Source organism: Nyctibius grandis, chromosome 3 (genome assembly GCF_013368605.1).
Source record: "Nyctibius grandis isolate bNycGra1 chromosome 3, bNycGra1.pri, whole genome shotgun sequence".
Classification (NCBI taxonomy): Eukaryota; Metazoa; Chordata; class Aves; order Nyctibiiformes; family Nyctibiidae; genus Nyctibius; species Nyctibius grandis.
The window spans coordinates 101,708,918-101,722,588 of NC_090660.1; the positions used below are offsets into that span (position 1 = coordinate 101,708,918).

Sequence of the window (13,671 nt, forward strand, 5' to 3'; positions counted from 1 at the left end):
TGGCACTACAGTAGCAATTAGCAGCGAGTGGCTTCCTAAATAAATAAATAAAATGCGGATTATTCAAGAATCCAAAAGACATATGGGAATTTAAAATTCTTTTAGGGTACAGCTTAACCTATGAAAGGGGTTACTAGATGTAATGGCAGCCTGCTGTAGCAGTAAGCTGGGGAGTCTGATGCTCCTAGATGGAAAGAGACAAGATAGGACGAGACAGTAAGGGATAAGAGGGAAGAAAAAAAGAAATGCGTAAGCCAGAACACAAGAAATCGCAAGTACAGGAAAAAGTACCCATCCAAAAATCATCCTCACAAAGACAAGGGCTGCATCTCAGAAGCCAAGCAGGCATTGGGAAAGAAGCATCTAGAATGGATGATTAAGTTTCACTGAAAGACGACCAGCCAACCAGGCAAGCACTGCCTGGCATGTTCCAATGTGAATTCATTTCAGAAATGTACTTCTGGACTTTTTTACTAAAGTATAAAGGTTTTTTTTTTTAAGAAGAACTTGTACTAAACTAAGACCTGAAACGGACACTGTTCAAAGGAGTTCTCTGTACCATCGAATCCCTCTGCTTCAGGCTAGGAAAGGTCACCGAGCAGCTCCCTGTGTGAGGGCCAACCCCGCTCCTCAGACACCGAGTACAGATCAGCGGCACCCACCACTGAGGACACCCACCCCGGCGCTCCGCTTCACCTATGTTTTGTTCAACGCATCGGAAAGTGGGAAGACATGCACAAAGTAAAGCAGGCACTCTGACCTTCCGACAAAAGGGGCATGATTAGCTCGGCTGCTTCCTGATGCCAGATTCACATGGCCGATTTCAGCTACTGCTTTTAAAAACTGGAGGAATCCGTTTGCCATCTTTTCTCCTCAAACTACAGTAACTTCTATCAGTGAATGCCATTTTTGAAATCTAATACCAAAAAGGGTGAAAATTATTCCAGCCACCTTCCGTCATGCAAAGGGTGTCTGTTGAAGCAACATAAACGATTAAGCAGGAATTTGGTGGCAGTCCCAGCGAGGAGAACCACACTGCACCACACTGCGGCGGGGCAGGACGAGGGTGCTGGGCACAATTCAGACTGTTCAGTGGCTGGCTGGATCCCCAGTGCTTGTGAAACACGTCCTCTCCCTCCCAGCCAAACCAGCGAGTGTGCACACTAAAAGGCGGTGCAAGCTGTGAGCCTGCACCAGTGCTAGGAACAGCGATGAAGAAAAGCGTGATACACACTCTCATCACAGTGAAGCTGGAAATACACAACTGGGGTCTTCAAGAACTGGATGTGCTAGAGGATCTCCTTGGGGAAAGTTCGTGTTACTTGTTTACCCGACATTCAGTGACCTTTTCAGTTATTTGTCACGAAATAATAAGTTTTTGAGCAATACGCATTTAAAACGTAAATTCCACAATAAAACAACGATCACCAGAAGAGAGGTTGTTGTCACAAGGACCAAAAATCACCACAGTTCATCGAGGGAAGGCTGCGACCGTCACAGAATCACAGACTGGTTGGGGTTGGAAAGGATCTCTGGAGATCATCTAGTCCAACCCCCTGCCCAAGCAGGTTCCCCTAGAGCACGTTGCACAGGGTCGCGTCCAGGCAGGTTTTGAATGTCTCCAGAGGAGACTCTACAGCCTCCCTGGGCAGCCTGTTCCAGTGCTCTGTCACCCTTAAATAAGTTTTTCCTCATATTCAGTCGGATCAGCCGCCTCTAACGGCGCCAGGGCGGTACAGGAGCTGCCGTGCCCCCGCCTTGCGCCCGGCAGAGGAAGAGGCTCCCCCGGCCGGAGCCCGCTCGGCTCCCTCGGCAGGAGCCGCTCCCGCCCCGCACACCGCCACCCCGAGGCCGGACACCCGCCGAGGCGGCTGCAGGCGGTGTGCCCGTCTCCCCTCCCCTGCCGTCCAGGCGGACGGAGCTGCGGGCTGCCTGGAGACGCGGGGCCGCCCTGCCCTGCCCTGCCGTCCCGGCCCGCCACACGTCCCGGCAGGAGCGGGCGGCCTCGCCTGGGCCCGCTCCCCTCCGCCGCCCCGCCGGTGAGGAGCCGCACCTGCCCGGACGGCTCCGCCGCCCCCGCCCCGCCCCGCCCTGCCCCGCCCGCAATCACGGCCCCCCCGCTCCGCCAACCACCGCCCCCACGCCCCGCGCGCGCCTGCCACGTCCCTGCTCGGCGGGGCCAATGGGCGGGCGGCGCCAGGTGTGTGCTACCTGCACCACGTGGGGCGGGGGCGGGCAGGTAGGGCCGCGGCCCCGCGCAGAAAAGCCCGCGGCCATTACGCGCTCCCCAGGGCTGCAGCCGGCGTGGAGCGGCCGCCGCCCGCCCCGGGAAAACAGCGACAAAAAGTGGGGGGGTGGGACGGGGGGCAGCTGTGCGCCTTCCCCCGCGCCGGGTTCGCGGGGAGTGAGGCTGCAGGGGGGACTCCACCGCTTGGGTCTCTCTTGGAAGCGCCTCGGGCAGGGAAAGTTTGTGGCCTCTTCCCCCTTTCTTCCCACCTTTATTTCTCTCTTCCCCTCCTCCGCCCCCTTTTTATCCTTTCTGCTGGCCTGGTGGCACCATGACGGCGTCTCCCGACTACCTGGTGATCCTCTTCGTGACCACGGCGGGCACCAATGGAGCAAGGCTGGGCTCGGATGAGCGAGAGCTGCTCCAGCTCCTGTGGAAAGTGGTCGATCTGAGGAGTAAGGAGGTATTTTCCCCCGAAGAGGGAGCACCCCGACCTGCTGCCCCCCTTGGCCCTTGCCGTGCTGGGTACAGGCGGGGTGGACCCAGCGCTGGGCTGGCGGTGGGTGCCCCAGGCTGGAGCAGGCTCTGGTGGAGGGCAGGGGCCGGTGCTGCAGGTGGGAACCTCCAGCTCGGGGAGCTGACTCGCCCCTTCTCTGCTTTCTCTGGAGCTGGGACACCTGCACGACATGCTGGTCCGGCCTGACCACCTGGAGCTGACGGCTGAGTGCCAGGAGATCACCCAGGTGGATGTGGAGAGCCTGGCACTGGCTCCACCGCTGGAGCAGGCATTGAGACAGGTGACACCCCCATAACTGGCTGCTTGGTGCTGGTCTCCCTTGGGGGCTCCCTCGTGGGGTTAGAGGCGGTGTTATCCATTTATCCTCTCCACGACCACTGTTGGGGCAGTGGAGCTGGCACAGGGGCGCTACAGACATGTGTGGGCCAGGCGGCCTGGTCTGTGATGGGCTTTGTGGGGATTTCTTCTTTGCCTTTTGCTCGTTTGCTTTGGGAGGGGCTGAAGCCCAAGACCAGAAGGTCAGGGTTAGGCGTCCCCATGCCCTGGTTTCCTGCCATGCTGGACCCTGAGTCTTAGCTGAAGGTGAGCCCCAGTCAGTGTTGGAAGATGCCATGTTTAGGTGCCCCCTGAAAAGGCTGGGTGGTGGTAGGCCCTGTTAAGACTTGTGGTGGCTCATCAGTCCCGGAAAGGAGACAGTACTAGACAGAAAGGAGACAGAGCCTCTAGATAAACAGGGAGGTAGGTGTGCGTGATTCTCGTTGAGGGCAGGGCTGAAAGCCTGTCTTCTTTTCAACATGCTTGAGTGCCCTGTCTGAAAGGCTCTTCTGCCTCAGCACTCTCTTAGCTCTCTGCAACCAACGTTACATCTCCTTGCAGTGCTCTTAGCAAGTGCTCCTGGAAAAGGAATTTTTCCTGTGATGTGGACTGTCTGTGTGGCTACATCTCATTAGAAGGGGGGAAAGGGGCAATCCTTGTGAAGATAATTATAAAAGTTATCATGTGCTTAGCTAGTACAAAAGAAATTACAGAAGTGAAGGACTAGGGTCATATAATCCGTGTTCCTGCTGCCCAGGAATGACATGTTACCAATTGATGACGCTGCCTAGCACAGCCATGCTGATATTTCTTTTTACATGTATGTCTTTTGTTCCTGCTTTCAGTTTAATCAGTCCGTGAGCAATGAGATGAACATTGGTGTAGGTACTTCCTTCTGTTTCTGTACTGATGGACAGTTGCACGTTAGGCAGGTTCTGCACCCTGAAGCTTCCAAAAAGGTATGTAGTTGTAGCTTAAGTTTGATTCTTCATGTGTTTTATATGATTTCTTGCAAAACTAATCAACTTCTCTTTAGTATGAGGGTGTCTCCATACAACCATAGTACAAACATAAGTTAATATGCTTACCAGACTAAAGAGCCCGTCCATGCGGAAGGCATAGACAATGCCCTGTGCTTATGGAACACTGAGATGCTTTTTTAAGTTAAATCAGAAGAAAGATTTTGAGTGAGGTGTTTGAGAACGGAGCAATGCATTGACAGAGTTCTCGTAGCTCCTACAGGTGTAGGAGCCACTATGGGTTAACAAGTGGGAATTTGGAAGTGTTGCCAAATAGTTAACCACCTTAATCATAAACTGTCTTTTAAAATTTTACATTCACCTTCAGTTTCAATCTTTGTGTATTCAGTTGACACTCCAAGGGTGGCACTTGTATTTGTAAGGAGATGAACAGTAGTTTGAGGCAGACTATGAGTGATGACTAGTCCTATAGTCTAGAGTTTTCTATAACTTCAGAGTTGCCAAATCACTAACAGTGTTATGAGGTCCTGCCTACTTTTCATTAGTGATAGAATTGCAGCAATATGCTGAGTCTCTAGTCCTGAAATAACTGCTTCCATTTAATAACAACTCGTTTTGTCGTTTGCTATAAACATGCATTGCTCCGTGACTGAGCTGTTCTGCTGTTCTCCTTGCAACTGATCTGTGCCCATCAGTTTGCTGCTTCATCTTTGAAGGGGCCCTGCTGCAAGTCTGTGCTGTTGCAAAACTGATACTGGATGAGTTTGGTTTTAATACTTGTTGATGCCCTAAATATTTATACCTTTGAAGGTTTAGAAGAGAAACAGTGAGCGTGATTCATAGTGAAGGGACAGTGCTTATATATGTAACTTGTCTTAGGGCATAATGTGAGAAAATGGGGAAACAAGTTTTTAACAGACTTTCTTCTCGCTTGTAATGGGTATGTGTTTTATATGGTTATTCTTTCCATCCAGTTAAATTACATGGATAAAAGAAGGGACAACTCCTGTGATTATTTGTTTGGTGTCAGGGATAGGTGTCCTTTTTCTATATCATCACAGGGTCACTGATAAGAATCAAATCTTTATTGATATCTTCTGTTGCTGCTTTGTTAAGAGTTATTAATTTGAAATCTGCTCTGTGTTGCCTTATAGATTAAGCAAACCAGATGCTTATGAGACCTGTAGTAGTTCTTTGGTGAATACCATAATCCTGATGTTGGGATTCACTAAAATCCAGATAGGCAGAAATCACTAGGCTCTTGAGAATATATTTGTTTCTTTTAAAATGCCCTATCTGAACCAATCTAGCAGCTTACAGTATTCAGAGAATGAATTGGCATCAACCGTTGCAAATGAATGTCAGTGAAGTACAGAACTTGATGTCTCATAGAGGAAGAAAAATAGTCATGCTAAAACTAGAGCAGGAAATCTTGGCAAGCACACCTGCATTTTCATAAGTTTGTCTTTAAAGAGTATCGTTTGCCTAATGCACCTGCCCATATGCTAAGATAAGCTCTAATGTTTTCAAAGCAGAACTTGGTTTAGAGCCTAAACATCTTTCTTTGGGCTCCCTAAATGTGCTTTGACATATCCTGTCATTCTGTTATAATGCCAAGATGGTAACTAGTTGTTAAATCACAGAAAGACCTTCCTTTTGGTCTAGAGAGGCATTGCAGGCAACAGACAGCCAAGTGGAATACTAAGTATTGTGTCTGTGGGAAAGCTTTTTAAACCTTCCCCCAAGTCTTCTCCATGTCTTCTTCTCACCCCCAAAAATATTAAAAGCATGTGGTAGATACAGTGGTGGGGCAAAAAGGGTGTTATTGACTTCCAGTGGTCTACATAACTTGCTCCTGACTTCATATGCTGCAATTAAAGCAGTTACCATGCAACTGACAACCTCTGCACCATATCAAACCCTCATCTGCACACGGGGGTTTTTTTTGTTGTTGTTGTGGTTGTGGTTTTTTTAAGGGAATAAATATTTGAAGTGTGACTATTCTCTGAAAACTCAGCCTTGTCTATAAACCAAAATGTCTTCTGCTAGTCTTGCAAAATTTGCTTGGCTCTATAAACTGAACTGAGTGCCCTTTGGCTTTTTACGGTTAAAATTGGAATCAAGAACTGATAAATGTTGCAATGGCAGGCATTTGCTCTCCTACATATATATTGGATTTGAGGCACTAATAATAATAGCAAATGTTTCTCTGGCAGTGAAAAAGCACATTTCTTTTTTTAAACCATGTAGAGAGGAAGCTGTTTAAGCAAAAAAGTTTATAAACATACTTATGTGGCTAAGAACTATGTGAGTTTGTAGCAAAGGCTGTTTGTGTTCCCTACCCATTATAAGGAAATTGTTAGAAAGTTTGGTATCTAAAGACAAAGCAGCTTAAACTCAACCTAGCTCAAAGTAATTACTTTGCTTTTACAGAATATCTTACTGCCTGAATGCTTCTATTCCTTTTTTGACTTGCGGAAAGAGTTCAAGAAGTGTTGCCCTGGCTCACCTGACATTAGCAAACTTGATGTTGCAGCCATGACAGAATGTATCCTTTTAACAGTGATGGTGTCTACTGCTGTTAACAGCTGTGGCTGAGTTCTAAGACAGAGATGCGTGAGTAATGCTTGCAACACGTGTTGAGGGGTGGGTAGTGTAACTTCAATGAGTGACTCGGAGCTGTACTGAGCTTTCTCACAAAGATGAAGATAAAAACATATGAGGATGTGTGCTCCCATGGGGAAAATCCTGTATTTCTTCTTGACTTCTGTACATTTTCTTTACTACCTTTATAGTTTTGTCTCTTTAAGCTTCACAGTTTAGTGTAACTGGCACATTTGTTCAAATCACTGGTATGAATCATAATATTAAAGTTATGAGGTTACTCATTGCATCAGTTAGACTTCTATTTATTTTTAGGTAAGAGTGAATTTTGGGAGACCATCTCAATTTTTAGGAGAGGGAATGGTTATTCTTGCTGTGAACTTGTAGTGAATCTTTGATTCAGGAGCGAGCCGAAGGCAGGGATGCTGTTGGCACACATGGTATTCAGTCTCATGGAAGTTGTACGTGTTACACTTCACGAGGTGAGGCTGGGCTGGCAATAAGATGCAGTCAGTAATGTGTTTCTGTTTTCAGGGATAGGAATATCTAAAATTACTTTCTAAATAGTCTTAAGTGGTCTGTAACCTAGTCCTGTCTGGCTCTTTACTAGTCTTAGCTTGGTTTTGTTCGCATGCCATGTACCAGAGCCAAAACTGGGGCTGTGAATGATTTGGCTGTGCCTTCCTCCTTGCTTCCCTGGCAGTCACCACTCTTGCTGCAGACTCCGGTCCTAGTCTCAAATGTACTCTTGGACATGGAAAACATTTGACTTTCCTACTGACCTATTGAAGCAGTGATCACAAAAGCTAGTGAGCAAGGAGGGATAAAGGAATTTGAGAGTATTTTTTAAATATTTTTTTAACTTTTTTGTTGTTGTTTTTAATAACTTTTTTCCTCTGACTGGCTTATTGTGTCCATGGAGTGGTTGCCATTAAGAACTGGTATTTTTCAGACTCAGAAGTCTGTGGCTTCTGAATTATTTTGGCCTTTCACTGAAGGACTGGTATTGCCTGGGCTTTGTACCTGTGTCGGGGGATATAGAACACCTATGAACGTGTGGATTTTTTTGGGTTTAACTATAAGGTTGAATCCTGGAGGCTGTCTGCTCTGCTTCGCCATCTGCAAATTAAGACTAATCTCCCATAGTGAAGGGACAGAAATCACTTTTCCCTCTATGCTGAAGCAAAGTGGTACACTTAATGTAGGAGTGTGAATTTTTATATAGAAAAGCAAGATAAATGCTTGTATTGCATAGTCTAGAAGCTGAATCATTGAGACTTTTTAAAGTTATGGTCAGAAACTCATACATTGTTTAGGGGTGCTCTGACATGAGCTGGAGAAGTTAAAGACAATGAGCTACTTTGGCTGTTCTGGAGAGATGCCTTTGCTTTCTCCCCATGTGAATGTCTGGTGTACTCTCTGCCTGCTGGGAGAGGGGAGCAGACCACCCTACATTACCTGACTGCCAGGAAGCCCCTAAAGAGTCAATACCACCCGAGGGTGGTTTTGGCAGTTGCCTCCAGTATTTCCTCCAAGTTCCTAGAGGCTTGGTTAGTCAATCCAAATCCTCTTGAGTCTGAATTCTGGATCTGATATGCTGCTTAAGGTATATAAACCTAAATACCTTCATTCTGGTTTTATATTAATCTTTGTCTTGGTTTGTAACTACTGATGCTTTTATTTGTACACTTGCTATGTTTAGGCAACATGGTTGAAATTAACTGTCTCTGCTCTGTATTGCTTGAGAGTGTTGGGGGTGGAGGATGCAGAGACCAAAAAAGTAAAATAATTTTTGGTTTCCTTTTATTGACAAATATGATAATTTTCTTTCTCCTCACCTTGCTGAAATGTACCAACTTAATCTCCTCGGTGTCAGAAGCTGTGTAAGTTAATTGCATTTGGAGAGTCTGGACATGCATGTAATGCTTGTGATTAAAAACAAAAATTGTTGAAGCAGGTGCTAAGTCTAAAGACTACTTCAAACAGTTGTGCAGAGATTTTTTTTTTCCTTCTTCATTTAAGCAGGACAACTACTTTCCTCCCAAGACAGTTCTGTAGCAAAAGAAAGAAAATCTCTAATTGAAAAGTAACTTGGATTTGCCAAGTACTGGGGTGAGGGACACAAAAACATTAAAAACAAATGGAACAGGTTGAAATGAAGTTGCAGATTAGTGCACAGACTCTGACCAAGCTCTTGTTATTCTTGTAGAAAGTGCAGATCTTCCACCTTGTAGGTAAAGGGGGCTGCATGGGTGGGATCTTCCATGATTTGTGCCACACAAACTATGCCGGGCCAGGTTTGTTAGCACTTGGTGGGGAATGAAGGTTTTGGTTTAGGGGTAGAGTACTGACTAGAGATGCAGAAGACCTGCATTTACTGACTGGTAGGAGCAGGAATAGAATGATTTTTGGGCACATCCCTTCATGTACTTACGTCTCCATTTGCCTCTGTGTAAGATGGTTGTGATGAGTGAGAGGAAACTTGTGTGATATGAAAGAGTTGGGAGAAAGCTGGGTGCAGTCATTTAAATTATTACAAGTCTTCCAAATGCTTTTATTTTGAGGGGTAGCGTTTGATTAAACAACAAATTACAGGCAAATGGAGAATGTACTCTATTGCTCCCAACAGTCTAGGGAAATAATTTCCTATTGCACAGTCATTCAATATACATATTCCAGTGTATAACACTGGGTAGTTGGTGCTTGGATATGTATTTCTTGCAGACAAGGCAAGCACAATCTTGAAAAAGAGCATAGAGATATTGAACTGAATAATTGGGTTATTCTTCCTTTACAAAGTACTTTTGGGACTTATCTTTCAGCAAACTACTAGAAATTGTGTACAGCAATGAAACCATTCCAAATCCAAGAGCTCAGGTGAAAACTTTATATTTCCCCCATCCTTGCTGCCCCCCCCCCCCCCCCCCCCCCCCCAAGAAATTATAAATTTCATGTACAAACAGCCACTGATTTCTTTTAATGAAAGGTAAGGAAATGCTTAAAATGCCATGGAATTTGAGGGACTGAGGAAGAACTGAGACTAGAACAAAAAATAACTGGAGAGAAGCGATCATGTTCCAGCAGAGAAAGGAACTCGGGTCTGTTGAAATTTTTTTTTAAACATGTCTAAGTATACAAAAGGAGCAGGGTTGTTCTTGCACCCTCTGTACCTCCCATACTTGCTGCACTTCTTGATTTGCAAAGCTTGCCGAGCCAGTTTTCACTGCTGTGAGTGCCTTCAGGGTGGAGTGAACAAAGCTTGCATGACTATTCGTATTTGGTCTGCAGGACTCGTCCTTTGCCTCAAGATTGGGTGTGCAGAAGCCATTGAATGGCAAATAGCTCTTGGTTCCTCCAGTGCGTGGTTTGCTCCACTCACTTCTGAACTGGATTACTGAGGATAACTCCTTACTAGGAGTATCTGCTGGGTGTTGTCAGTAGAAACACAGGAGTACTTCAGAACAGCCTGCTCAATGTGCTGGGCATCATCTGGATACTGTAATACTGAAACTTTTTGGTTTTTTTTGACCTGGGTGTCTTGGAAACAATAATGTGGAGCACAGTTATAACCAATAGTACTTAACTCTGGAAATAAAAAGCCCATTATTGGGTATTACCTGAGAATCTTGCGTATTGCTGTTTGTATTTCATATGATAGTACCTAGGAACTGGGTAATATCAGATTACCTTTATGCAAAGTAGTATTTAAAAAGATGTAATCTTCTGCCTGAAGAGACTTAAAAACAGAATGAAGAAGATCAGTGCAGTACACAATTGCAATACCAGTTCAGGTCATGACATCTCAGAGTTAAGTTAGTTGTTCAGTGTTTCTTTTGCCATAGTTAAGAAAGGAGTTGAGACTGAGAAACAGAAGAGACAGTGGGAGGGAAGGAGTCTTGGAGGGCACTGGCAGTGGGTAAAGCTGTGGTGATGAATCTGAGGATGTGGCTAAATAGTTTAGAAATTTCTCCCATATTATGTAGGCAACTCTGATGTAGAATATGTTCCCCTGCTTACTACCTTGCTGAGTGTTGCAGGAGGTGGTACCGTAGCTGCACAGCAAGATTAAGAAGTTCCTTGTTTTCCATCCCGCCTTGTTATTTGTGTGTGTCTTTTGCCCATTGCTTCATTTAGAATATATGTGTGCATTCTAGTGCATATAGTAGCTTTAGACAGCCAGGTGTGTTTTCTAACACTTCTTTATCCACTGCAGTCAACTCTTTCCAATTGCCCAGGAGAGGCAACCTTTAAATATCACTGTACACAAACACATGTGCAGTCTCCTGTCCCTTCATAGATCAAGAGGTGGTTTTTATAAAAACTATTCCATTAACAGCTTTTTCCTAAGTGTCCATAATTTCCAGTGCCTCTGTTCATAGGAGTCTATCTGTAGTCAGTCTTGTTCATTAGAATTCAGGTTTTCACTTAATGTTATTCATATGTGGAAAGCTATCAATTTTCTTTTCCAATCTTGCTTAAAAGCCTTGCTTCTAGCTAATCAGAGGCAAAGGTGTGAGCAATATTTCACTTCTACTAATGTTGATGACTTTCTTCCTCCCCTCCCACTGTGTTTATATTAATATAGAGTTCCTTGGCACAACTGACTCCCTGTGTCTGAACACCTGGTACCAACTTCTATTGGCATTAGGGCAATTTAGGAAATATATCTCCTGTTGGTCAATATTTTCAATGAAAATGTTTTCTCAAGAAAATGAATGTGGGGTGGGAGAGTTGTTTTGTTATCCTTGTGTGATAACATTGCTTCAAATCCCCAGCTCCTTCACACTGCTGCATTCCCCTCTCTGGCAGCTGATTGCTTGTAGGGATCTTTGGCTCTGCAAAAAGGAAATATTGAAATGTCTCTTCAGTTTTGACAGCACAGTCCTAACAGCCAAGCATACATGTGTGCACATGTGTATGCATGTGCCCTGCTGTAATAGCTATTGAAACTCCTGCCCAATTTCTCTTGACTTTGACAGAGGGAGGATAACATTTCCAAAATCTTCACAAAAATGGTCAGGCAAGACCAGGGTTCCAATACCTGCGTCTTCAGCAGCTTCTGGTTCCCTGGACAGGCAGCAGAGTCTCTGTGCAAGTGCAGTGCAGAGCTCTTGGATGCTGCAGGGGGAAGGGTGTCAGGAAAAGGGGAAGAGAAGCACTCCTCTGCTCTGATACATGAGGTGCCCAGAAACATCTGTGTGGCGCTGATGAAGCGCTCTCTCTGGAAGGGAGTCCGTTGGTTGTTTATTTGTTTTCTTTTCAATGCCCCTTCCCCAGGGGGTAGGGAAGGAGAGGAGCTTGAGTGTACAGCTTAGGAAGAGATACTACAATGAAGAAGTTTCTTGTTGTCATGAATACTGATAGTCTCTTAAACTGTGTGTTTGGATTGTGCATGTGGTTTGTTCAGGTTTTTAAGAAAACCGTTTGTTCTCACTACTCCAAAGAAGGTACTGGGAGGGAGGGTAAGGGCAATGGCTAGCAAACTATTTAGTCAAGCAGCTGGAGGGATCACTGGTTTAAGTTTTCTTTTTTTCAACTGTTATAATTCACTTAAACTTCAAATGTTCTTGTAAGACTAAGCACTGTCCTCCCACCTTCCATACTCCAGTGCACACTTAAAACTGACAAAACCTCAAAATCAAATTAGCCTCGAAGTGTATTGTGTTGGCACAGCAGCTTTCCTATACTTGCTGTGGAGGAGGAGTTCATTAATACAGTTGAAATTATTTTTATTTCTCACAGCAAGATAACGGTTAAACTTTAAAAAAAAAAACCCAAACAGTTAAAAAAATCTGTTTTGTAGGAGTGACTTGCAGCCATCCCACAAATAATAGGGAAGACTATTTCACAATGAAATTTATGCTTCCTCCCCTGTTGATGAGATGATATGACGAAGCTGGTGTGTGATGTCTGTTTCTAACAAGCTGTTCTGCTGTTCTCTGCCCTTCATGTAGGCATCTGCCAACTCAAAAGTGTGCTCAGCTCTAGGTGGAGAAAACTTTTTAAAGAATCTTGGACTGAGAAGCAACTTTTGAGAACCAAATGCAGGCTTTTTTGAGCACTTGAAATGTGTCTAAAGTAGTTTTGTGGGAATGTGGGCAAATAATTGAATTGGTGCATTTGACTGTTCTGAGTGTCTTGCATTACTGTACTTCCATGCCAGGATAGGTCTTGTTTAAGAAACTCTTTCACTTTTGCTTTGAAGTCTTGATGCATAGTGATAAAAAGTCAAAAAAGCAAGTCCTGTTCCCAAACTGCTTTATATTTCACTTCTTGTTCTGTACTTGTTTTTTTTACCTATACTCATCAAAGGAGGAGGTGTGGGTAGAAAAGACTTTTTTAAAAACTGGCTTTATAAATGACGGAGAAGAGTTGCAAGTAATCTTACAGTCCTGTAGCTTGGTGTTAGAGAGGGGCAAATATGACAGCAAGTGGGAGAGATACCATAGTAAACTCTGTTTAAAATTGTCTGGAAAAAAAAGGTGGTATGTGCAACTTAAATCAGACTCCTTTTATGAACATGGGGGTTTTTATCTGATCATTTTACAGCCTGTCTTTCCAGGTCAGAACACTTCTTGCTCTCTATTGGCAGGGGAGCTTATCGTTGCTATCATCTTCCAAAATCCTTCAGATTGAAGAAGATATGTGTTGTGGGACTCTGTTTTGTCTCTTGGTTATCTGCAATGGTGCATTCTTACCAGATTCTCAAAATGCTTCTCCATAACAACAAAAAACTCGGGTTATAACTTCTAATAGGCAACGTTTAGATGAGGTGCTGTTTGTGAATTTTGTCACAGTGGTGCGCAAGATATTTATTTTACTTTGGGATTTACTTATTCAGAAAGCATGTGGTATATCCTTCTATTTCTGGAGCTTCTAGTTGATGGTTTGCTACTTTTCCTTCCCCACATCTTCTCCCTAGAGATTAAAGAAGATCTTAAGAAGAAGAGGACAGGACTCCAGTCTCTTCCGCATGCAAAAGTGTATCTGTCTGTCAAACATACATAATGCATGAGCATATTAAATAT

General features: G+C 44.6%; 1 protein-coding gene across 1 annotated transcript in view; it reads left to right on the forward strand.

Moving 5' to 3' along the window:
* The first annotated feature begins 2,558 nt into the window (after nt 1-2,558).
* Nucleotides 2,559-13,671, forward strand: part of ESRP1 (epithelial splicing regulatory protein 1) — a 35,398-nt gene continuing 24,285 nt past the window's right edge. The window contains exons 1-4 of the mRNA XM_068396479.1: nt 2,559-2,690; nt 2,896-3,024; nt 3,905-4,018; nt 6,473-6,587. Of these exons, the coding sequence (XP_068252580.1) occupies nt 2,559-2,690; nt 2,896-3,024; nt 3,905-4,018; nt 6,473-6,587 (490 nt within the window). The remainder of the gene's footprint in view (nt 2,691-2,895; nt 3,025-3,904; nt 4,019-6,472; nt 6,588-13,671) is intronic.